Below are 25992 nucleotides of genomic sequence, written 5' to 3' on the forward strand. Positions count from 1 at the left end.
TGAAGAGGCTCTTGAACAAATTGATCTCCTTACTGAAGAAAGAGATAAGCTGAAAGAAAGATATGAAGACTCCAAAGTATACATTGGTCAATTGAAGGAAAATATTGAACATCTCCAATCCAAGCCTGAATCTATTGAATCTGGAACTAGTGATGATGACTATTTGAAGCTAAAAATAGAGTACAAGATCTTGAAGCATGAATTGAAGATTACGAATCTGAAGTTGACTTTGAGAAATCATCCTAGCAAAGTTGAATCTGATTTGAAGACTGAGAATGCAGATCTTAGAGCAAGTCTGGCAAAGAAAACATCTGAATTTGAAACATTGAAAGAAGATTATGAAGAACTTCATAAGTACAATACTATTGTGAAAGGTGAATTAACTCAGTGCAAGCAATAGTTTGAGAAGCTTTATTCTAGCAGAAAAAAGCTTGATGATTCAATGTCAATACAGAGACCTACTTATGATAAGACTGGCCTTGGTTATCTAATTCAAATGTCTACGAAGAAACCTGAGATTGGATCAGATCCGAAAGAAAAAAGGTAAGTTTGATGATAAAATTGAATCCAGTCAATCTTCTAATAAGACCAAAGAAGTTGGACAAGACAAGGAAGTTGAAATTTTGGATGAACCAAAGCAAGTGAAATCTCCTAAGGAAACCAGGTATGCATTTAGAGGTAAGTGTTTTTCATGTAATGAAATAGGTCATATGAAAAGAGATTGTACAGATAAGTCTTTAATCATGTTAAGGACTTTTATTGTCATAATTGTCATGGTATGGGTTATAAAGCAATTGATTGTAGGAAACCTAAGTATGATAATGATAGAAGGAATAGTAGAATGTCTAAAAATACTAACCTTGCAGATAGAAGAAGATCTAATGAAAGCACATTGAGAGAAGGAAGATCTTATGAAGACATAAGACAGATCGTGTGTTATAAGTGTAACAACTTAGGACACATTGCTCAAAATTGTCATGCACTTGATGATCAACAGAATCCTAGAAGCAGAGCACTGGTATGTCAGTTATGCAACAATTTCAGACATACAACAAAGTACTGCAAAATGGACAGAAACTCCAAAGATAGAAGGAACAATGGAAGAAATTTCGGGAACAGGAGGAATGATGGAAGAACGTTGGAAATGACAGAAGGAACCATGAAAGGAACTTCAAAACTAATAGAGACAATGAGGAACAAGGAAACGTTGTCAGTGAACTTCGAAAAGAACTTAATGAGGCATTTGTAAAAGTAGTAGATATCTCAAAAGAAAAGCTAGATGATGATGAGATAGGAAGATCGAAGTCAGTTGTTGAGTTTGATTCAATTAAGTTGAATTAAGCTTGTTTACAAAGCCAAAATTTGAGAACTTCATTCTGAGATCGAATTAGAGGTAGTGAAGTTGGGAAAAGGTGTATCTTGTTAAGTTTAGATGGTACCTAAGCTTGCTTGTAATTTGGAGCTTGTCTAAACAAGTTATGAAGGAATTAAGAGTTTTTGGCATTACAAAAAAGGTTAATTCTGTAGCAGAAGATGGAAACTATGTTTTTGTAGAGAATTTCGTGAAGCGAAGTCTTGAGGAGCATTGTCATGATGAAAGGAGGCTACAGTAAACCTTGGGTGGCATTTGAAGATCGAATAGATGATCTTGAGCAGTTATTTGATTATAGAATGTAATTGACAGCTTTTTCATGTTTGCAAAGTACACAATTAATGCAAGTTCAAGTTGATGGAATAAATGGAGTGCATAATTGATTTTTACTTCATTGCGAACACATCCGAAGCAAAGAGCACTCAAAAGCGACTTGTCAAGGCGATTTCGAAGCAAACCCTATTTTGGAAAGAAGACAAGAAGACAAAGACAAGGAGCCAATTTAGGAAAAACCCCAGTTTGATGAAGATTTTTGACAAGAGCTTCAGAGGAAAAAGCTCTGTTTCACGTGCAAAGAACCATGGGGTCCTGGTCATCGATGCCTTGGGAAGGGAAAGATTCATTACATTGAGGTGATGCCTGATGATGACGAAGAACAAATACATGCAGCGACTGACGAAGAAATTACCTAGCAGGAGAGAATAAATGCCTTGATACAAAAAGGGGGTTCCATTGCTACCCTTACTACAACGACTGGAAGTGGTATCTTCAAGGTTCGTGGCACACTTCACGGAAAATGAGTCCCAATCATGATTAATAGTGGTGCCGCACTTAAGTTTATCAATTTATCTTTGGTTACTAGTAAAGGCTTGCATGTAGTTGAGGATGGAGGTTTTGGGGTTAAGGTTGTAGGAGGAACCTTGTTACCTTGCACTCATGTGATCCCATGGCTACAAATTTCCATGGGAAACTATACCATGACGGATGAATTCTTTGTCATTGATTTGGTTGATACTGACATCATTTTGGGTATCCAGTGGTTGGAAACTCTTGACCAGTACACCCAAAGGTTCAAAAGGATGGACTTTTCATTCAAGACAAATGGCAAGAAGGTGTTGCTAAGAGGAATATCAAATAAAGGATCGAGGGAAGTCACAATCAAGAAGATGGAGGCCATTTCTAATCATGATTGCACCCCAGAGACTGCAACTAAAAACACGACAGTCAACGCCTTACCCCATTCCTTGGATAATTGGCGGGCCCATCTATTGGTCAAGTACTCCAAGAACACTTTTGCATGTCAGTTGATGGATGGCTATGTATGCGATGAGAGATACAAAATTATTGATGACATCATTTACTTTAGCGGGAAGATCTACTTAGTACTTGACTGAGGACTGAAGAAGTTGATTACAAAAGGTTTCCTACAGTCAGGTTTGCATTTGCTTAAGGACAAGCAAATTTTGGGATGGGAGGATTGTAATATCCCCGTGATAAAATAAATGTAATTAATTAAACCTTGTTTTTTGGGCCGATTGATTTAATATATCTCAGACCCATTTTAATTGTTCTTGTAGGTAGTTTGGCCATTGGCTATTTTGTACACCTTGGAAGGTTTTTCCCGATGGGAATTTAAGCACGGCTTGTAAGTAGTAGTAGGAATGCAATTTGGATTATTTCTTGGTACTGCGAATTCCAATTGGGATTCTCCATTGTTCGCCATTTCGGAAGTGAAAGATCTTCCCTACTTGGCTATTCCGGTTTCGGTGGGATTCAACCCTCACCCTATTCCGTCTATGTATTGTTTGGCTTGGATTTGGCAAATCGGAGCATCATTTGTATGTGGAATATTATTATTATCTGGCGCAGGTGTGTATATATTTGGTCTCTGATTATCTCCAAGCTATTGTATTCAATATATTACATTTGTAGCTCGAATAGCATTACCGAACGTCTTTGCATTTGTCCTCGCCATACACCTTCCTATCCATACCGTACGACCACCTATTACCACTATACTACTTGGCTGCTCCTTCGTACAGCCACCATACTGTCGACTATTCTACTGTATGACCTTCCCAAGACCACCGTATAGCCACCTAGTTTGTCCGTACGGCCTCCTGCCACTCCCTACGACTGTCTACCATCTATACAGCCCCTTCAATTCATATCACTGTATGGCCCATCAGGTATCCCCATTGTATGAACATTCCATTTACAGTGTATGACCCTTACATCTTCCGTACAGACTCCTCCGTACCTGGCAATACCTCCACCGTACGAATCCCTTGGTATATATCCCCTACACCATATGGATCACATGTTGCAACATACAGACGAAAAATCACTCTAGTCGGAATGTATGGCTAATGGCTAGGTCGGAACATTACAAAACTCCCTCTGGATGGAGATTCCCTCTCAATAGGATCATCATTTCACTGCTTTGATTATTAAAAAAGGATAGAACTAATTTCGAAGTTGATCAAACAAGGAGATACATGGGCTATATTGTCACACAAGCTTGTTAATACTTCAACAAAAGGATTCAGCACTCTCCCTCTATTGCTGGAGCTCCCACTAATTGTTGTATCCCCCTCTTGGAAGAAACTGATCACAAGAGAAACCATCTAGATATGATTCTACTCTCTCTCTCTCAATATGACCAAAATCCTTGGAAGTTAGCTTAAGTAGATCCTCTAGATGCTCCCTTTGACATAGAAGCATTCATGGTCCCAATCATGGGAGATATCTTTCTCTTTGAGAGATGTCTCCAGTTATGTGCCACCAACTTGGTCCTATGGCAACAAGTTGTGTCTCCATTCTTCAGCCAGCGTGACTTCCTCTTTACAGGCACATGGTTATTTGTTCAATAATCACAACATTGTTTGCACGAGTAGTTTCCTGTACACAAATGTACTCGTCTAATTCTATTGTAACATAAGTGAACGTAATAATCTGTGGATTTATTCCCAGGTTTGACTACTTTAGAGACTCTTCTTCTGACTAGTCTACTCACCATTTGAATTGTCACTTCTGTTCACAAGCAAATGGCTAGACCTCTCATACAATAATGTCTCTTCACAACAATAATATGGTTTTCACTTTTCATATGTTAGCAGGATCTTCGAGACCTGCACCATCAAGTTATATTCCACTGTAACTCCCTTTTCTAGTCAAATGAAAAGTTAAGCTCAGACTTCTGTTACTAAAGATTACAAAGACCAATTACCGTGCAAGTCAGGATGTGCTCCATCCGTTACTTAAAATACCAGAGAGTTCTTTTTCATAGGGCAGATAGAAAATAATTTTCTAGGCACTAATAGGAGACACGACACGCAGATGATTTTTAATGGACTTTTAGGAATATAAATTTTCTCTTATCTTTGAACCTCTTATTCAATTTGTTCACAGCATGATGTTCCATTCACACAGGTAGTATTGTTTTATTCCTTCATGTTTTCAGAGACCGGTTATCTTTCACAGTAAAGGCAATGATTCAATAACAACACAGCATGGATGCCTTCATCCATCTTTAAATTCTTATCTGGACTAATCTGACCTCCATTAAACTCCTAGCTGTTATTGTACTCTTGATAGACTTGTTGTAACATCAGTCTCTAAAATCTGCGGTAACATGGATGCTGTTGGACAGGTTTGAAGGATGAGAACATATTAATTTAAGGATGAATGTGGTGGGATTTGTTAGATTTCTAAAATGCAGTCTGCAGTAAGATTGTTGTCCTCTAATGCAAAATGCAAAACTTCTATGAATGCAAAACATGCAGTATGGCTTCATTGTAGATTGTAAGACATTCATCTTGGCTTATCAAGCAGTCTTACAGCAGAAAATCAAAAGTGATGAATAACACAGTTCACTATTCATGTAGCATAGTAACGAGAATCTTCTTTTGAACTAATTTGGCAAACCAAAAGTTGATTTTTTCAATTATTTGGAAAAATATGCTTAGCTTAAGGAAAAAAATGCTACAGTAATGAGAAAAAAAGCCCAGAGTCTTTAACAAATATGAAAAATTGCTTTGACAAACTAATTGCAAAAAAGCAACAGTTTTTTCAGCAGATTATTATCAGGGTCAAGTAGCAATAACTATGATTTAAAAATAAAATCAGCATCTATTTCATATGCAAAGCATTTGGATGTCCATCTACTATATGTATCAGCAAATATGTACATAATAGATGTTCAAAATCTTGATTGTTAGAGCACCCTTGAATCCCCTTTATGTAGCAACACTGTTGGAATTGTCTCTTAGACTGTTTGATAATGCTTGCTATATGGCAGTTCACCATTACTGTAATGTGCCCGTCTTAAAATAAATAAATAATCAAAGCATTGTTTATGGGTCGATTGATTTAGTATATCTCGGACCCATTTTTATTTTTATTGTTTCCGTAGGTGTTGCCGTCGGCTATCTTTATAAATCCTCGGGAGTTCCTCCAAAGGGTAGTTAAGCACGACATGTAGGTAGTAGTCATGCAATTTGAGTTATTTCTTTATACTGTGAAATTCCTGTTGGAGTTCTGTATTGTTTGCCATTTCGGAAGTGAGAGATCTTCCCTATTTGGCTTTACAGTTTCGGTGGGATTCAACCCTCACCCTATTTTGGCTTTGTATTACTTTGCTTTGAATCTGGCAAATCTGAAGTGCGATCATTGTTTGAATTGAAAATTACTTCTAGTCACCTCTGGCATTTGACACTCATTTTTGGTACCCATACGATCTGATCTATTATTAGTTTATGCGTAATTCTAGCATTTGAGTTCGGGCGTCCATCTTGTATCAACATTTAATCATTTGCAAATTCCATCCCTAACAATCTTGGTTGTACGACCATTCACCACACAATGACAACTCTCCTCACCATTTGACAAAAACTGTGAATCTTGCCTCCCTACTGTTCAAGCAGACCCACCGTATGACCCAGTTATACCGTACAGAGCAGTTGTGCCGTACGGCTCAAGTATACCGTACATACTCCTTCAAGCATCGTACGGTCACACTGAAATCACTGTACGACCCATTTTTGAGGTTGCGTGTTGTTGGTCAATCTCTCATGTCGTACACTAGGGCTTGGAGGGTGAATGGAGGGCATTAAGCACATCTTGGGCATTTGTTCTTTCAAGTCTCATATCTAGTTAGGCTGAGATTACCTACGGAACATTAAAGTGATATCAGAGCCTAGCTCTTGCCAACTTGTAGACAGTGAATGAAAGTTTATAGCTGGAAAAGAAGGAGATCTCACTCAGTTGATAGAATGATAGATCAAGAACCCACTCCTGCGGAAGTCACATGGCACTATTGAGGGATCTTTTGAGGAATTAGGCACAAATCAATGACACTCAACGACTTATGGAAGAAACTCTATGGAAACTTGCAGACAATAAGATATTTGGGGAAGAAAATGGTCATAGTACCGACTTGGTTTTGGGAAAGGCAAATCCTCATTCGGCATGCTCTTGACCTTCCATGCCTACTTTTTCTCCACGGATGGAGGTACCACACGGAGGAAGGCAACCAACCTTTAAGGAAGTTCAAGAACAGTTGAAAGAAGGTTGGAAGAATGCAAACTTGGAAGAGGATATATCCTAGAAAGATTACACAGAATTGAGAATGCAATATTCTGGAGGTGGAAACCGAGGATATTTTAACGACGATCTCAGAAGAAAGTTGAGTAAAGTAAATTTGTCACAATTTGACGGATCCGGATCCATATTTGCCCAAGCATGGGTAACGAAGGCCGATACTTCCAGCTTAATCCAATGCCAGAAGAAGCAATTAAATTTGTAGCACTCCACTTGGAGGGAGTGATGCATGAATGGTGGCATCACGACACTATTACGTTAGAGCATGACCAAGTAAATACTTATGTTGAATTCATTGAAAGATTGATAGATCAGTTTGATGGTAAAGATCCAAAACTTAATTTTAAAGAGTTGGCACAATTGAGGCAAACTGTATTGGTCGACCAGTACATCACGGAATTTCATAAACTCTCTATTTTGGTTACGGACATTTATGAAAGGAGACAAATAATGCTCTTCATGGACGGACTGACAAAACTACTGAGGGGTTGGGTAAAAGGTTTCAATCTTGCCACCTTTTCGGAGGCTATAAAAAAAGCACAAAGCATGGCATCATCATCGACATCATCCTTTTGAGGTTACTCCCACTCCAAACCGCTAGTATTTCCAAGGGACAAACATAACAAACCTCTGCCAAAGGAGCCTTTGTTGGACGAAGCTACCAAACAGGAGCTCAGAAGGAAGGAATTATGTTTCAATTGTAAGGAGCTATGGGAACCTGAGCACAGATGCCTCGGTAAAGGGAAATTACACTATATCAAGGTTGTGTTTGATGATGAGGACAATCAAGAGAATCTACCCACAAAGGACAGTCACCCCCAGGAGGACTCCAAAATGGTTAATTTGAACCGTATGAAGAGGATCACCACATTGGTACGAGGTGGAGGAACCATTGCCCTGGCTGGGAGCCTGAGATGTACGGTATTCTGAGTACAGGGAACTCTTTAAGGATAGAGGGTCATTGTGATGCTCGATAGTGGAGCCACTCTAAACTTCAAAAACTCATCTTTGGTGAAAAGAAGAGGTCTACCTATAGAGATGCACGCAGGACTCCAGGTCAAGGTTGCCGGAGGAACACTTTTACCCTATAGCCACCTTGTTCCTCAACTGAGTATCACCATGGCTAATCACATTGTGACGGAGGATTTCTTTATAGTAGACCTGGATGATATGGAGGTTATTTTGGGCATATAATGGATGGAGTTACTAGATGAATACACATAGAATTTCAAGCGGATGGACTTCAGTTTTGTTGTCGATGGAAATAAGGTTGTTCTCCGTGGGATGGCAAATGAGTGACCGAAGGAAGTTTCAGCACAGCGGATGGAGGCCATTTTTCGGCATGATGACATTGCATGGGCTGCACATTGTTTTGTTCCAGCAAAACCAATAAAAGGACAATGAACACCGCACCGGGATGATGATCTTCAAACTATCTTGAGTACCCATGATAAAGTTTTTATAGACATTCCTCTTGGCATACCTCTCCATCATGGTTTTGAGCATACCATTGAGTTGGAAGCTAGTGCCAAATCAGTTATCACCACACCATACCGCCATCCTAAAAAAATTCAAAGATGAGATTGAGAAGACAATTTAGGAGCTACCTAAGAAAGGAGGGATCTGTCCTAGCTCTAGCCCTTTTGCATCATCAATAGTATTGGTAGAAAAGGATGGGACGTTGCACATGTGTGTGGACTACCATGTGTTGAATAAGAAGACAATAAAAAATAGATAACCTATTCTTAGGATCGATGAATTGTTGGATGAGTTGCATGGTGCGGTTTGTTTTTCTAAAATAAATCTTCATTTTGGATACCATTAGATCCGCATGCGGGAAGATGTGGAGAAGACGGATTTTCATTGTCACTACAGGCATTATGAGTTCTTGGTCATGTCGTTCGGATTAACGAATGCACCAACTACTTTTTAGTCTTGCATGAATCGTATCTTCAACAAATAATTGCATGAATACTTGTTGGTATTCTTTGATGATATCCTTATTTACAGCAAAACCTGGGAAGAACACTTGAGACATTTGGATAAAGACCTAGGGATCATGGAGGCTCAATCCTTGTTCGCCAAGCAATCCAAGTGTGAATTCGGAATGACGAAAATATTATACTTAGGGCACGTTTATAGTAAATATGGAGTGCAGGTCCACCAGGAGAAGATTCAAGCTATCCTTGATCGACCTCCACAAATATCGCTCTTTGGTTGTGAGGGTTCTTTGGATTGTGTAGTTATTACTAGAGGTTTGTAAAAGGATTCTCTTAGCTTAGTGCACCATTAATAGATTTGACTAACAAAGGCTTCTTCTAGTGGAATGAAAAGGCGCAACACACTTTGATAAGTTAAAAGAAGCAATAAGCACTTGCCCGGTTCTCAACTTACCTGACTTCACTCAACCATTCATTCTGGAGCCCGACGTATCCGGAGATGGCATTGGTGCGGTATTGATGCAAGATAAACACCCTATAGCCAATGAGAGTCAGAAGCTTACACAAGCTAAGCGCTTGTATTCCATTTATGACAAAGAGATGTTGGCTATCGTGCATGCACTAACCAAGTTCCGGCAATATCTAGCGGATGCCAAGTTTGTTGTCTGTATCGATCATAATAGTTTGAGATATTTTTTGGAACAACAGGATTTGAATGAGAGGCAACAAAAATGGGTAAGTAAGATTTAGGCTTTTGATTTCGACATTGAATATGTGAAAGAAAGAACAATGTGGTTGTAGATGCGTTGTCAAGAAAACCCACCATCTGCTTACTATCTCAAATTTCAGCTGATTGGAAATCGTACTTATTGGTGGAATATTCCAAAAACACATTTGCATGTAAGCTAATGGATGACGACACTCAAGATGATTGATACAGGGTGGTGGATGACATCATTTATTATAAGGAGCCGATATACTTAGTGCCTGAATCCAAATTGGAGCAGAAAATCTTGAAGGAAATACATGCCTCACCCTTGGCTGGACACCTGGGGTTTCTCAAAACCTATAGATAGCTCAGGGAGAGGTTCTCATGGAAGGGACTTAAAGATGATGTTTTGCAGTACGTGTGGGAATGTGCAGTCTTCCAGCAAAACAAATCCGAACACACTTTACTTGCCGGGCTGTTGCAACCTTTGCTAATACCGGAACAAAAGTGGGAATGTATCTCTATGGACTTCATCGTCGAACTTTCTAAGGTAAATGTAAAGGATTATATCTTTGTGGTGGTTGACAAATTGATGAAATATGCACACTTCTTCGCCATCTCCTTAGATTTCTAGGTCATACAAGTAGCTGACTTATTTTTCAGAGAAGTTTTTCGTCTGCACAGGTTACCCTGAAACATTGTTAGTGATAGGGATGGTCGGTTTCTCAGTATTTTCTGGACAACATTGTTTCGGTTGGCAAGAACAGAATTGTCACCAAGTACTAGCTACCATCCTCAAAGAAACAGACTGACGAAAATTGTGAACAAGTGGCTAGAAGGCTACCTCTGGAATTACATTTCAGCACAGCAATAGGCATGGGTCAAATGGATGCATCTGGGGGAATACTGTTACAATACAACTTATCGCATGTCTATTGGAATAACACCCATCAAAGCACTGTATGGGTATGAATCCCTTTCATTTTTTGACATGGTTCTGGATGACAGCCGCACACCTAGGCTGAGGGATTGGCTTTAGGAAGGACAAGACATCCTGAGATCCTTACAAAGGGCATATAATCAACAAAAGATCTATGCTGATAGACACTGAATCAAGAGAAGTTTCGAAGTGGGAGACTTGGTCTATCTCAGGCTCGAGCCATACAAGCAATACTCATTGAAGGCAAAAAGGAAAGAAAAATTGAAGCCACATTTTTATGGTCCTTATCATGTAACTCGCCATCTGTGAAGTTGCCTATGAACTAGAACTTCCAAAAGGGAGCTGCATCCATAACGTCTTTCATGTCTCCTGCCTAAAGAAAGCCGTAGGACAGAACATTGCAGTAACCACAGATCTTCTGCTACTCAATGAAGAAGGGAAGCTCGTGTTAGAATCGATTGCGATCATTGATGTACGAGAGAAGACTCTGTGGAACAGTACCTTGACGAAATACTTGGTACGCTGGAAACACTTGCTGCTGGACGATGCGACTTGGGAAGGTGAACACATTCTTCAATAGCCAGCATTGTATTTGCTTGAGGACAAGCAAATTTCGGGATGGGAGGACTGTAATGTTCCCGTCATAAAATAAACAAATAATCAAAGCATTGTTTATGGGCCGATTGACTTAGTATATCTTGGACCCATTTTTATTTTTATTGTTTCCGTAGGTGTTGCCGTTGGCTATCTTTGTAAACTCTCGAAAGTTCCTTCGAAGGGTATTTAAGCACGACATGTAGGTAGTAGTTGTCATGCAATTTGGATTATTTCTTTATATTGCGAATTCCTGTTGGAGTTCTGTATTGTTCGCCATTTCTGAATTGAAAGATCTTCCCTACTTGGCTTTACGATTTCAGTGGGATTCAACCCTCACCCTATTCCGGCTCTGTATTACTTTGCTTTGGATCCGACAAATCTGAAGTGTGATCATTGTTTGAATCAAAAATTACTTCTGGCCACCTTTGGCATTTGGCACTCATTTTTTGTACTTGTACGATCTTGTTCTATTATTAGTTTTTGCGTAATTCTAGTGTTTGAGTCTAGGCGTCCATTTTGTATCAACATTTAATCATTTGCAAATTCCATCCTTGGCAATCTTGGCCGTACGGCCATTCACCACACAGCGATAACTCTCCTCACTATCCAACAAATATTGTGAATCCTGCCTCCGTACAGTTCAGGTAGACCCACCGTATGACCTAGTTATACCGTGCGGACCAGTTGTGTCATACGACTCAGGTATACCGTACAGAGTCCTTCAAGTACTGTATGGTCACACTGAAATCACTTTCCTACCCATTTCCAAGGTTGTGTGTTGTTGGTCAATCTCTCACGCTGTAGACTAGGGCTTGGAGGGTTAACAAAGGGTATTAAGCACATCTTGGGCATTTGTTCTTTCGAGTCTCATAACCAGTTAGGCTGAGATCACCTAGGGAACATTACAATTACTGTATTAGGGAACAGATCCAAAGTATAAATTTAGATCTGATGATTGATAGAACTTCCTTGAATTCCTGGTTTTAGCAACAATGTTAGAATTTCTTTCATATCTAGAAAACCTGTTGTTAATGAGATTTTGTTTTTCAGATATTGAATTTGCCAGTTGTACTGATTTCTATGATTTATGCATTTTATGATGTATTTTGAAATTAAACTGGTGAGATATAATGTAAAGGCCTTTTGATTAATTTTGTAGCTCGCAGTGGACTTCAGCTCGTCTCATGACAGAAAGCCTCATCCTGATCCCACAATTGAAGGATCTATCGAGGAGGTTAGCTAATTTTCTAGTAGCCTTAAGATTATTGTCTGTAATTATTTGCATTTTTGTATATTAGTGTTTTCTTCTCACCTCTATATACCCTTTTAATGGTTATAATGTCAGAAAATGAAAATGCAGAAATTAGAAATATAATTGTATAAAATGAATGAGATAATTAGTAATATAATTTTTTACAACTGAATGGGCGATCATTTTTTTTGAAATTCTCAGTTTTAGTTGGTAAAAGTGGATGATATGCATTTTCAACATATGCACAAAAAGGCATCAATTTGCTTTTCTAAATGTAAGCTGTCAACTGCACGGATGACTACTTTATATTAGGCTAAAAAAAATTGAAATATATATTGCTTTGCAACGTGAATAAATATTTTTCTAGCATAACTTAAGATTCTCATTGCCTGCTTTTGCTATGTATATTCTGCAGGTGTGGGAGCAACGACTGTCTTCAAATCCAGCATTATATAATGCTTTAAAGTTTAGGGTATGTGAGATAGCTGCTAACTTGAATGCTGTTTCATATATACTTAATTGTTCAGTTAATTTTTCTTTTCTGATTCAAACAAAAATAGAGCTAGTGTCCTTTGAAATATATTTATCGTAACAATAATGTTGGTGGCAGCTTGCCGTCTGGCTTGGGAAAAAAGGAAAACCATAACACCAGACCAATCACAAATTCACGTAGCTTGACATGAAACACATGATGAAAACTCAAGATATAAAATTGGACAAATGTAAACTACCATGTGCAGTTCTGTCAACAACTTTTGATGATAAGACAGCACTCAACGTCACGTTACTCAATTATCCAGTTCTTGTTAAAAAAGAACTTCAGGTGCTTCAATGAACTTCAAGGGATATGATGAAACAAGGGAGTGGGTTGCACATGTTGAATGCATTGAAGAAAATTAAAGTGGAACATAGAATGATTCACATGCATTATCTTGTGTGATGTTCCATTTCTGGATATTTTGAAAACTTGACAAAATTCACAATGAACATGCATGAAACCGTCACTCATTTTGATCACAGAGGTTCCAAATAGGCAGGATGAGATCATATCATGATGTGGATGTGACACAATAATCAAGTGTATTACAGTTTTGGTAGCAGGTTGCAGAGTTACAATGTATGCAAATGCTGTTGGATTTTGAGCCCAGAAAGTAAGATGATAAACAACAATAAGAAAGAGCCAAAACTGAAACAATAAACACCAAAAATATCCCGAGAAAATCCTTCAAGAATGAAGGGAACAACCCAGCCACGCACACAACAAAAGATCATTTAATTGATAATGAAATTCAAGTGCACAACGTCCTTCGCTTGATGTGATATATATAACAAGAAGAGAGACTCTTCACATTACAACTGAAGGTCTCTTTGATTTCCCAAAACTTAAATTCTTTATTTTCAAATGCATCTCTTCGTATTTCCATGCCTCAATGCATGTATTTGAACATTGAAAGCAGCAAGAGGGTGCTTGCCTATGGAACAGTAACTAGTGTATTAATAGCTCTAGCACATTTTCAGCGCAAACAACAAACCATAGTTTGCCTCTATAAAAAAAAAAGCACATAGAGTTCATAGTTAAAGTATTAATAAAAGAGTCATCCAGCATAATATAAACACTGTATCTACGCCATGCAGGGCGGGTAATTAAAAGTCTAAAGCCATCCTGGGCTATTAACCAAAAAGCTGAAAAAAACTGTAAGACTTACTATCTAAATTGCCTCCCAGCCGCTTAGAAAGCAACGCGACAGTCCATTTTTCTTTAAGGAATTGGAACACTTCCTTATAGTCTTCATCAGTCTTAGGCTTGGTCCCAGAAATCTTCTCATGTAGCACACACAACGTAACAGAACAAGCATGCACAAACTTGATGGCAACCTTGTTCGAGTCCTCAATCCTCCTGTTGAAGCTACCAACCTCCCTTCTTGGCTCTTGCAGCTCTGCCTCCTGCTTCTCCAACTTCTCTTTAATCTTTCCCAGCAACCCTCTAGGCATCGGGCCAGCATCGTCCTTGGCAGCCTCCATGAAAGAAATCTGTAAAAAAGTGGGGTTGGGAGCAGGGTTTGGATTTTTTATTTATTTGAGTGGCAAAGGGAGAGGGATAGGGGGTGTTCTTGACATCAGGGGTGGGCGGAGTCAAGGGATTTTCTCGAGGAACGGGTAGGCAATTCCTTGCCAGTTTTAGCCACAACATTGTTAGAGTCCAAACCTTCAGTATTTTTCAAAGTTTGCTTGCATTTCTCTTTAGCAAGCCTATTAGACCTACGAGCCCTCTGGTTTCAATATTATCACCCGACTCAACAGTATACACCTCCTTGCCTTTTCTAGCGGACACATGTTGAATGACACATGACTTTATATTTAATATTACAATTTAATCACAAGTGTCCTCTACAGTGAAGGTGACCATAATGATAATAACGCACATATTTCTACATATAAAGATCTCTATTGCAGCTACAAACTCCAACACCCCCTCTTAGCGAGAGAAAGATCTTTAGCTGAACAATCACGCAAGGCTGCAATCACAATGTCAATCTAATCACATAGATCCTATAAAATTCATGAAATCACTCAACATAAAAACATGTTACAATTACTCATATTCATGGAGTCACTCAACATGAAAACTTGTAACAATTACTCATATTCATGGAATCACTAAACATGAAAACCTATAACAAATACTCATATTCATGGAATCACTGAACATGAAAAATCACAAACAACTTCCATCACGGACTCACTCAATGTGATGCTATTGTAGAATCTCTCAATGAGAAGTTAGTAAGGTTTACAACCAACATTTTATCATAGTATCTCTCAACATGATACAATCATGGACTCTCTCAACATGACTTCCAACTCCGATCACAGAATCTCTCAACGTGATGTCATCATGGACTCTCAACATCATGTTCACTCCTAGAATGAAAGCGTTATCAGATTTGTTGGGTGGATATTTTGCAACTGACAGTTTTGGGTAAAATCCAGTCACAAAATAGGAGGACCAGCCATAGCGTGTGAGACAGAGTCTCTCCTACCCTAAAGAGAAGGCTCCCCCTTCTCACCATTCCTTGGATCAACTCAAGGTAAGCAAGAAGTTGAAAGATTTTGTAAAAAGGGTGTTACCAATATTCTTTCCTCTTAATTTTCAGGAAAGAATCCACTTACCCGTGGAGCGAGTAATGGGCAAGGTGAAATCTCCAACTACACTTCTATCTAAGATTCTAAAGCTGAAAATGGTAATACTGATAAACCAACACTAACTCAAAGGCTAGCTAAGTGTACTGATTTGGCTCTAAGTCCGGTCGTATTTCTATATGAATAAGCTTTACGAATAGGGCACAAAGACTTCTAAAAGTAAAGATATCTCAACTATTTTGTGAATCAAGAAAGAGATATAAGCTACAGATAAAACTTCTAGTCTATATATCTCTACAATTGGTCCTAGTGAAAGCTCTGCCTCCAATTGCTTCTTAACTCATTTTATACTCAATTATCAAGAACACAATATTACATGAATCAAAGATAACATATACAAATCACAGACAAAGCTTCTAATTCGCACAAGTAACAATCTCACTCAATCAAAGTTAAGTCTCAATTGCTCCTTTGTATTCACTTTTCTATCAAAATAGTGCTACACAAACAAAGTTCTGCTGGCACAATTTCTCCAGAGCTCTCTTGCATACAATAAAAGATGATTTTATAATAAGAGGGCACTCCTTAATATAGGCAAAGGAGTTGAGAAAAAGATGGAGCAATTCAACCAACTTTGACCAAGCCTAACTAGAAGAGAAATTATTGAGTTACATGCAATTACACATGCAATTTGCATTACATGTAATTACATCTTTTCATGCAATGCATCCTCTTTGATGTACAAACAGAAATAAAAACAAAATAACAATCTTAAAGACTATTCTTTAGTGCCTTAAATTTGATGATAACATTACGCACTGTAGGAAGATCATAAATCTCCATTGTCTTTGATATCGCTTCTATCTTTATTGCATCTTCATATGCTGATTGCACAACCTTGAAATTTGTCACTAGAGAAACTTGCAAGTGTTTTGCCAAAGATTTATGTGAAGCAAATTTGTTCATTGTGCGAGAACAGAAATCCTCAGAATCTAAATCAGCATTGACCCTGATTGTATATTCTGAAGTCATTGTTTCATCTACAATCAGATTATCGCGTTCATCAAGAATTTGACATCCCATTTGCTCTAAGTCCCATGTGATCCCCGTTTCTATTGCATTACAATCCCCAAGGGCTGATTGCAACTTTGTTATTAGTTTTCTCAATGTTTCTTCGATGGCATCTAAATCAAATTTAACAATCTCATCCCAGTCATTGAGAATCTCTTTGAAATCATCTCTTTTTAAAGGATTTTAACCGTATTTGTAATAGCTTGGAGTCCTTTAGAAATGACTTCTCCTATCCAAGACTTGGCAGCTTCATTTAACTTTCTTTCCTTGGATGTTTGAGACATAACAACAACATTTTGAGAAGATTGTTTCCGAATGACTTTATTTAAACGAGTAAACTCATGTTTGAGCTGATTCTTCTTTTCCCACAATTCATGATTGCTTTTTGACACATTAGCTAATGCATCTTGAGCATCTTGCAAGCAACTCAAACGTGTCTGCTTCCCAATATCTACTTTGGTGAACTTGTAATCAGAATGGGGTAAGCTCTTCAACAGGCTTGTCCACCAATGACTCAACAACCTCTACAAACTTGGTTCTCTCCGAATCAACTAAGATCCTTGAAACAATCTTATCTTTTAAAGATTTGGACTTAGTTTTCTTTACAGGAAGGTTATCCTGAGGTACAACCACTTTCCTTTTCTTCACTATGATCCTGCTCGACTATGCAGGCAAGCTAAAACTTTCATCTATGGAAGTAGATATAGTGGAGACCATTGGCATTGATCCTGATTGATTCTCCGTTGTAACTGAGCAAGACTCAGTTGCACAGCTGAATTCATAGGTGCATGGTGAGAGGATTCTCTCTTGAATAACTCAAAACTTGTTAGAGATGTATCAAGTTGAAAAACTTGACCCTCTGTGAGAGTTGGAAAATCTTCAAACACACTTCCCAAATGTTCATATTGTTCATTTGTTAAAATGGGAGGAGCTACTGAAGATATTGGAAGAGCCAATGTGTTGACTTCTGAAGCCGGAATGGAAGGTGTGAAAACAGTGGAAAATAAATCCACATCATCCTCCATCTCATCCAGAAAAGGTACTTCATGCATGGATGGTGCATGAGTCTGTGCAGGTCTTGGGGGAGATATGATCATAACTTCCCCTTCTTCCTCCTCATCTTCTTCTGATTCTTCCTCTGATTGTTACTTTGATTCCTCCTTTGACTCCTTAACTGGTTCGGGGATCTGAGATGATTTAGATCCCTTTCCACCCTACAACTTGAATTTAAGAGACTTCTTCACATCAGAAGAAGAAGCTCCATCTTTACCTATAATTTCTAGCTGCGACTTCCTTCTAGGAGGACCAAAACTTCCACAATTCAAATCCTATTTCGGATTAACTTTTTTTAGGCCTTTAATTTTCAGCCACTTATTGGTGTTTGCTAAAATGGATTGAAATCTATCAAGGATAGATGTACCTTCCTTCTGGTGCTATTGAATGGGAAAAGGGCACATTTTGTTGAAACTGGCCTGATGATATTTAGGAACAAGAATATTGCCATTATCTTCAATTTGGAAATCTGACAGGATCTCAAGCATGTTAAGATCAATGATTTGCTGCAGAAGAAATACCAAAATCCGGCCTATGCAAAACATGTTGATCAGATTGCACTTCCATGAGTTGTCTAGCTAATTCCATTAGAATGATTCTATTAGTAGCATACCTAGGTAAGGTATATGACTCACCTTTAAAGTACCCAACCCTCAAGTAAGTAAAGGTTGGAAATTGGATAAAGATACAACCATACTAATTTACCTTTTCCCAAGCTTCATCAGATATCCTTTTGATGGATAACTGTCTATCAAATAGACACCGAAAATGCCCAAAGAAAGCATCTTGAACTCTTCTGTAATGAAACTTGCTATTAGCTAGAGTGATCTGATCATAATAATCCCAAATTGGAATCCGAAGACGATCTCCGAAGACAATATAAACAAGGTAGGAATTCATGTAGAAAGACATTGAAGTTCCTACATTGAGCAATTGTTGATAGAGTGCAGTGCTGATCTGTTCTCCCCAAAAGATATGTTCTTTATTCTCTATGATCTAGAAGATGAATTTATACACCCATGGTTCAAAATCGGTGGAATCTTTAAGACCACAAACCCTGTTGAGAAGAATAATGAGATCTTTGTACTCCTGCTTGAAATTAGATTTGTGAACAGTCTTTGGCCATTTTCAGAAGTTGTTTCTTTTGGTATCCAACCAATATTGATTAACATACTTCTGATAATCTCCCTTATTCTCATTCCATATTTCCAAAGATGATTCTTTGGTCAGATCTATGCATTCTGCATTATGCGGCACTTTGAAAATTTACTCGATAACTTCTGGATCAAGACTAATAATAACTCTGCCATTAGCATCCTTGATCGTCTTTGACTTTGTGCTGAAACACTTTGTGCATCTGAGAACAAACTCAGGTTCCATGGTAGCCATGGGAAACTTAGACACCGAGTGAATATGACTTCTCTTGATACGTTTCATGTCATGACCAACAGGAGTTTCTATTGTCTCTAGGAAATCAACCATGTCCACATATCCGATCTTCGTGTCTAACACATTGTCAAGAATGGACATGACATGAGATGGAGTTGCATGAGTCAACTCTTTATCAAATTGGTATTTCATTTTGCCCTTAGATTTCGATGGTGAGAGCATCTCTTGCGCTTGTGCTGCAACACAAAAATTCTAAAACGTGAACACATCATCAGAGAATATTGCCATAAAAGATTGATTCTTGATCAGCAACAAAGGTTTGAGTATGGATTAGATACTTCGAGGACCCGATGAGATGATCTCAAAAAGAGACATCATACATATGTAGTGGATGAAAATGGAAGGTGTAGTGAAAAATTATGAAAGTGGAAAATGGGAGGAGATGGATATGTGTGAAGGTGAAACGCGTGGGAATGTGTGCGAATAAAAATTGCTGACTTTGAAAAAGTGACTTGGGCTTTCAAGGTGTCGTTGCACGGAAAATGAAGTACATGTATATGCAACATGTAATGAGGAATGGAAAGTGAGATGAGATGCAAATGCGGATGGAGAATGAGCTTATATGTAAGTGTAGATGACAAATGAGGTGAAATGCGTAATGATATGAGAAGTAGAATGACATGTATTTTGCTCATGAAGTGTAAGTGCATATGGAAAGATGGAAATGCAATGTAACTTTAGGCAAAATGAAATTTATAGTCATCTTTGAGGAAAAGTAAAGTCAAAGTACATGGAAAAACATGCATATGACATTTTTGACCTTTTAAAAAGTGACTTTTAGTCAAAAATGGGTTTTAGAGATGCAATTACATGTAAAGACTTTTCGTGTAATCATGTCGTGCGATTGGATGCGGAAAGTGAGATGAGTGGAAATGGAAATGGGAAATGAGATTACATGTACGTGCGAATGATGGGTGGGATGAAATACATGTAATCACATTTGATGAATGAGATGCAAAGTGTTATGGCATGAAAAGATGAAAATGGAATGTGATGATTTCTTTGCATGAAATGGAAGATGGAGTGAAGTGAAACATGACCAAGTTCTTGGGAAAGAACTTGCAACTTCTCCAAAAATGAAGGAAAACCGAAAAGCAAACACACAAAACACAAAAACAACTTCAAAAGAAGAACGTACCTTTGGCAAAAGACCCAAACATGTCAACAAGCAAACCACTTCAACATGCAATTTCGAATTTGGAGTTTGAGAAAAACCCAAAAACATGAAGGTGAATCATTTCATAATTTTCAAATGAAAAATACACTTTCCATGGCAACAAAATCAACAAGTGTAAATCATCAAGCTAAAACATGCATAAAATCAGCAAGATAAGCACAAATTAATTAGCAAGAAGGAAAATGTCCACTTACATGATGATTGTGTGCCAAAAATGGAGGAAGAAGCTCCAATGTTGAAAAATTCTCAAACAAACTTGGATCTTTTCAAACTTTGCAAGAGGAATTCGTAATGGGCAGCAAATGAGGCATTTTCAATGCACAATGCCAAAAACGTGCCCTAAAATCCCTCAAACTTCCAACATTTTTAGCAAAAGATGAAAAAAAACCCGTTTTTGATAAAAACGTGATTCCAAAAGAGCATTCATGAGTCGTTTTTGACCATAGAATGCAAAAACGTGCATTTTGGAGGCCCAAATTTGGGCATTCTTCCTCAAAACATGACTTCAAATGGAGCGGAAAACACACCTTTTTGGCAAAAAGATCCAACGTTTTTGTATGGAGAGGATTAGATTTGCAAAACCATCCCTAAAGGAGAAGATTGGAAGATATCTCATGAAGAAATCCAAGATTTCTATGCAAAAATGTGTTCTTAGGAGGAATTTGCATGGAGTTTTTTCAAAAACGGGTTCATGAAAGTCAAATGCATGTGTTTAAGAGAAAAACACATCTTTGGGAGGTGTTTGTATATATTAAAAATGCAACATAAAGAAAAACACACCTTTTAGAGGCTTAAAAACATGTAATGGGCTCTTCCAAGGCAAAAACGTACCTTATAGGTTCATATGCATGTTTTAAAAACATGCTTTTTGCCCAAAAACGGGTTTTGGGGATGCAGTTATATGTCTTTGGTGCAAAACACACCTTTTTGGTGTAAATACATGTTTAAGTTACTTGCATATGCAACCCAAGGGAAAAACTCACCTTTTTGATGCATATGCATGTTTTAAAAACTTGCTTTTTGCCCAAAAATGGGTTTTGGAGATGCAATTACATGTCTTTGGTGCAAAACACACCTTTTTGGTGTAAAGACATGTTTAAGTTACTTGTATATGCAACCCAAGGCAAAAACTCACATTTTTGATGCATATGCATATAACATATGCAGCTCAACTTTTTAATGTCATTGCACATTTAAGTTGAGTTTACATGCAATTGCATCAAAAAGGTCCACTTTTAAGATTTATTGCATATTTAAGTTATCCATTTAAGCACATGTCAATTTAATTTTGATAAAATATTACGTAAGTGGGACATAAATTATATTTACATTATCATATTAACAATATAATGTGTAAATATCATTTAATAAATAATATTTACTAGAGCATTTGATTTAAATATCAAAAATTAAATTGAACTATATAGTTAATATAGTCACTTAAGTGAAAAATAAAATAAACAACTCAAGTTAAAAATATAATATAAAGTGCACTATAGTTACTTTAAGTGAAAATTTAAATGATAAAGTAACTTAAAAACATAACATAAAGTGAATTTAAGTTATATTTTTCAAAAAAGTGAATGTCAAATTAAAAATATTACATGATATTTTTAATTCGTGCAGTTGCAAATTATTTTCAGTTTGTAGATCTGGTGTTAGGATGAGTTAGCTGGAAGAGCCCAATTGATCTTCCTATCCCAAAGGAGGTTAAACAAGAATTTGTTATTATGTGTGAATCAAGAATTGTTTTGGTGACAAATAAGAATGATGAGTTATTATGGGTTCCTCATCAGGAGGGGAGATATTCGGTGAAGTTGGGTTATTTGGTTGCTAGAAATTTAGAACTAGGTGCTAGGATGTCAAGGGCTTATAAGTTCTATTGGAACCTAGTGGTTTTGCGAAAGGCTGGATGCTTTGCTTGGTTGGCTCTTAGAAAGAGAATTCTGACTGGTGATAGATTGCAAAAATTAAACATTGTGCAAAATTTACAATGTGTTTTGTGTTCAGAAGAACCTGAATCAGTTGATCATTTATTCATCCATTGTAAAATGGTTCAGCAATGTTGGTTCTTTATTCTTCAGAGATTAAATATCATGATGCAATTACCAAATACATTATGGGATATGTTTCAGGATTGGCATGCTCGGAAAATCATTCCTTCTATTCTTGTATTTGGAAATGTATTCCAGCATTAGGAGTTTGGGCTTTATGGTGAGAAAGGAATAAACGAATTTTTAGGCAGCAGCATTCAAATATAGCAGGAGTGGCAGTTCTTGAGTCCTTTGTGGTAGAAGTGGTTTTGGCATATGTTAGGAAAACTAATGAGCACTTAAGTGTTACAAGCTGGGATATTTTGTTGTCAAATAGATGGAGTAATTTACCATCTCTGAGTTATAACTTTATTGCTTCAGGACAAGTACAAAACCAAACAGGAGGGAAGTGAGATGGAAACCTCCTAATGTGGGAGTGTTAAAGTTGAATTTTGATGGATGTTTAAGAGGAAACCCAAGGGCTTCGGGGGTAGGGGTGTGTATTAGAGATCATGAAGGTAATGTGGTGAGAATGTTAGCTCACAAGATCTCGACAGGTACAAACAATTGTGCAGAGGCATTGGCGTTGTTACTTGGGGTTGAATTAGCGATTAGTCTGCAAATAGTCAATATTCATATTGAGGGAGATTCCATTTTGGTGATCAATTCATGTCTTCAGAGAAAAGTAGGGAACTGGAAGTTTGGGTACATCTTGCAGAAAGCTTGGAATATAATTGATATGTTCAAAGCTATAGTTTTTTCTCATACATTGAGAGAAGGGAATCGAGTAGAAGAAAACCTGTCAAATTTGGGACGTGACTTGCAACGAGTAGGAACAAGTTTAAGGAATTTTGATGAAAGGAGTTTTACTAATTTGTTTAAGGAAATTGATCACGATAAACAATTTATATTCTTTGATGGAAAAAGAAGTAGAGGATAGAGGTAGTTTCAGTTTGATTGCATGAGAGTTGGGGCAGATATCTTTGGAATTATGAGCTTATGTTGTTCACACATGTAGGAGTCTAATTGGTGTATATGTAGGCCAGTTGGTTTTTAATTGATCCAACATCATGTGGTTCTTTTCAAACATGACATGAACATAAAGCTTATTGGGGAATTCGTCATAGTACGAAGGTGACATTCTAAGTATTCTAAAGGTGGGACTGGTGATTGTTTGGAGTTGAGATGAAGTTTATCTTTTTATAATTTGAAAATCATTCCTCAGTACAAAATATGTGTAATTATGTCAACTTGCAAATATGCGGATGTTAATTTAGTATTAAGTACAAAAGAGTATATTTGGCCATAATTAGGTGATTTGGTTGCGAGTTGGTTTTTTTGTTGGTTTGTAAGTTGGCCGAGTAAGTACATTACGTGGGTTCAGGTAGTACAATGTGAATCCGTCACGGCAGATGAAAAGCTTTTGTTTGTGATGGCACTGGAGTATGCCGGGGAGAGGTGGCAACAATTTATGATGGTAATTAAGGATCACTTGTGCGAAGTAGGTATGTAAGAATGTGAGCTTGCATTGGAAATTTTATTTCTTTGAGTGGTCAGATTGTGGTGCAATTTGAGTGCTTGGGTGAAGAAGCTTTATGGAGGATTCGAGCAGAGTTCTTAGAGTCTGCATTAAAGGAAAAGCTCTGGAGAATCCATGGATTGGACGTGTGTTGAAGCAATAGTTACAGGAAGTTTTTAAAATGAGTTGTGTATGTTGTCAGAGGTGTATCATGGAAATTCTGGGCCTAGATGTTCTATGTGTTTCCTTGTCGAGGGTCATTCTTCCGTCCCAAATTCTTTCTTATTTTCTCACATACACTGTTGATCTACTGCAGGATATGGGTGCAGTTGAGAGCATTATTGAGAAGGTAGTTTGGGAGAGCTTTATTGGGAAGGATGAGGTCAGGGCTGCTCTGCACAATTATGAATTGGCAGTGGGTTTGGTGCCTTTTGGGGGTGTGATTGAAAATCAACTAGTAAGAGGTGATGCAAAATTCCATAAATTTGTGTCACTGTTTTCCAAAGCTTTGGTTGATGGAAGCCTAGGGCTAGCGGATCATATTATATGGCGTTTTAGAGATGTCATTACCCCAAAGGCTGTTGAAAATTTGAGATATAAAGTGAGGGCTGTAGATGAGTTAACAAAGCATGTCCATGTGGAAGAGGGAAGCAACAATGCTGGTGTGATGCAAAATGAGAGTTCGAGGGTTTTAGTGAAGCAGAGTGTCAACATCATGCAAATCGATAACTTGATGGTACGCTTGGAGTTGGTGGAGGGAGAAGACCCGTCACCTATGGAGTGGGAGCCAAATTAAATTTTTTGTTTGCTTGTGAAAAAGTTGTGGATTGGCTGGTAGTGCAGTTAACCAAATTTTTGTTTAAGATGATTACTCTAGTTTTCAAGCTAGCCTTTAGTCAGTGCTTTCATCAGGGGAAATATTATGCACATTTTGGGATTTTGGTTTGGTTATAGACTTGTGCGGGAAATTAAGATGAAGAGTCTACTGTTTTTGAGAACGGTAATAGTATCAAGTTTTTGTGGCCTAAGCTTGTGTTTTTTGGGTAGCAAGTAACGGGTCTTGTTCGAAGTATCGGTGGTATTATGATACTGCGGGATTGTTTAGGTCGAGCAATGTAAAATGATAAAACGTGTATTAGGATTCTAATTCCTCTAAACTTAGTGTATATCTGTGTAAATTCGAGTTTGTATCTTACATTCTAGATTGTAATTGTAATTGGTAACGACTGGAGGATTTCTTGTTGTGTTCTTCCCTTCACGAGCCATTGAACCAGCTTTCTATTAATATATATATTCAGTGGCATGCCACTTTTCGCCAAAAAAAAAAAAGAACTCATAATTAACAAGAAATGCAATCAAAGCTAAGATTCATATCCATCAAGAGTCTCAAAACCTACTATAATATTAACAACATGTAAGAAAAATGGTGGAGATTCAACATGACTCCCTCTTAATATAAACAACTATGATCATCACAAGCAGATGAAAGCTCCCTCTAGAGCTAAGACATCTCCCTCTCCCTCTGATTTAACATCCCCAACTTATTGCTTTTGGTTGCATCTTGCAACCAAGGGTGGTTATTAATGCAAACGGGAGAGAGATTTTGTCTTGTGCCTCTATAGCTAATGCATCAATATTAAAATTATGTTCTATTCCTAGTGAAATAAAATAAATGCTCATTTCTTATGTGATCTAAACTCCATAAGAGGTGATTCCTTTATTTAGAATCCACTGCAGCTCATAGTTCAAAATAGTTTCCAAGACCTCCATCAGCAATGGTCCATTATCATCATCATTGCAAGACTCTCCATCAATTCTTTTGAGCCATGCCAATGAAATTGTTTAATCTTATTATAACAACTACCAAGTATAGCAGGCACAACTCCTTCCTCATATTCTAGAGTAGGATTCGCTTCAAGAACACTTGCCTTCAACTCTCCTCTAAACATCACACAGGAATTTTGCCAAAACCAAATTATAGTATCAACTTCAATATAGTCGTGATATTCTGTGTGTGCCTTTCAATCATTCAGGCAAATGTCTCTGTCATATCCATACAAAATGAGATAATGTCTTCAGGTTCTAATGCTCGTAAGAACCATTGACATGTGGAATAAACAAGCAGGTCGTGAAAGCCG

General features: G+C 37.6%; 1 protein-coding gene across 37 annotated transcripts in view; it reads left to right on the forward strand.

Moving 5' to 3' along the window:
* NUDT9 (nudix hydrolase homolog 9) overlaps positions 1-25992 on the forward strand; it is a 197839-nt gene that overhangs the window by 21990 nt on the left and 149857 nt on the right. For all 37 annotated transcript variants that reach the window (XR_016363293.1, XR_016363294.1, XR_016363316.1 and 34 more), the window contains 2 exons: positions 12319-12393; positions 12827-12883. Coding sequence is in view for 28 of the 37 variants with exons in the window: in XM_089823471.1 (XP_089679597.1) it covers positions 12319-12393; positions 12827-12883 (132 nt within the window). In the remaining 9 variants the exon portion in view is untranslated. The remainder of the gene's footprint in view (positions 1-12318; positions 12394-12826; positions 12884-25992) is intronic.

This window comes from Cupressus sempervirens, chromosome 1, assembly GCF_028749045.1.
Source record: "Cupressus sempervirens isolate cs-2001-9-10 chromosome 1, ASM2874904v1, whole genome shotgun sequence".
NCBI classification, from domain to species: Eukaryota; Viridiplantae; Streptophyta; class Pinopsida; order Cupressales; family Cupressaceae; genus Cupressus; species Cupressus sempervirens.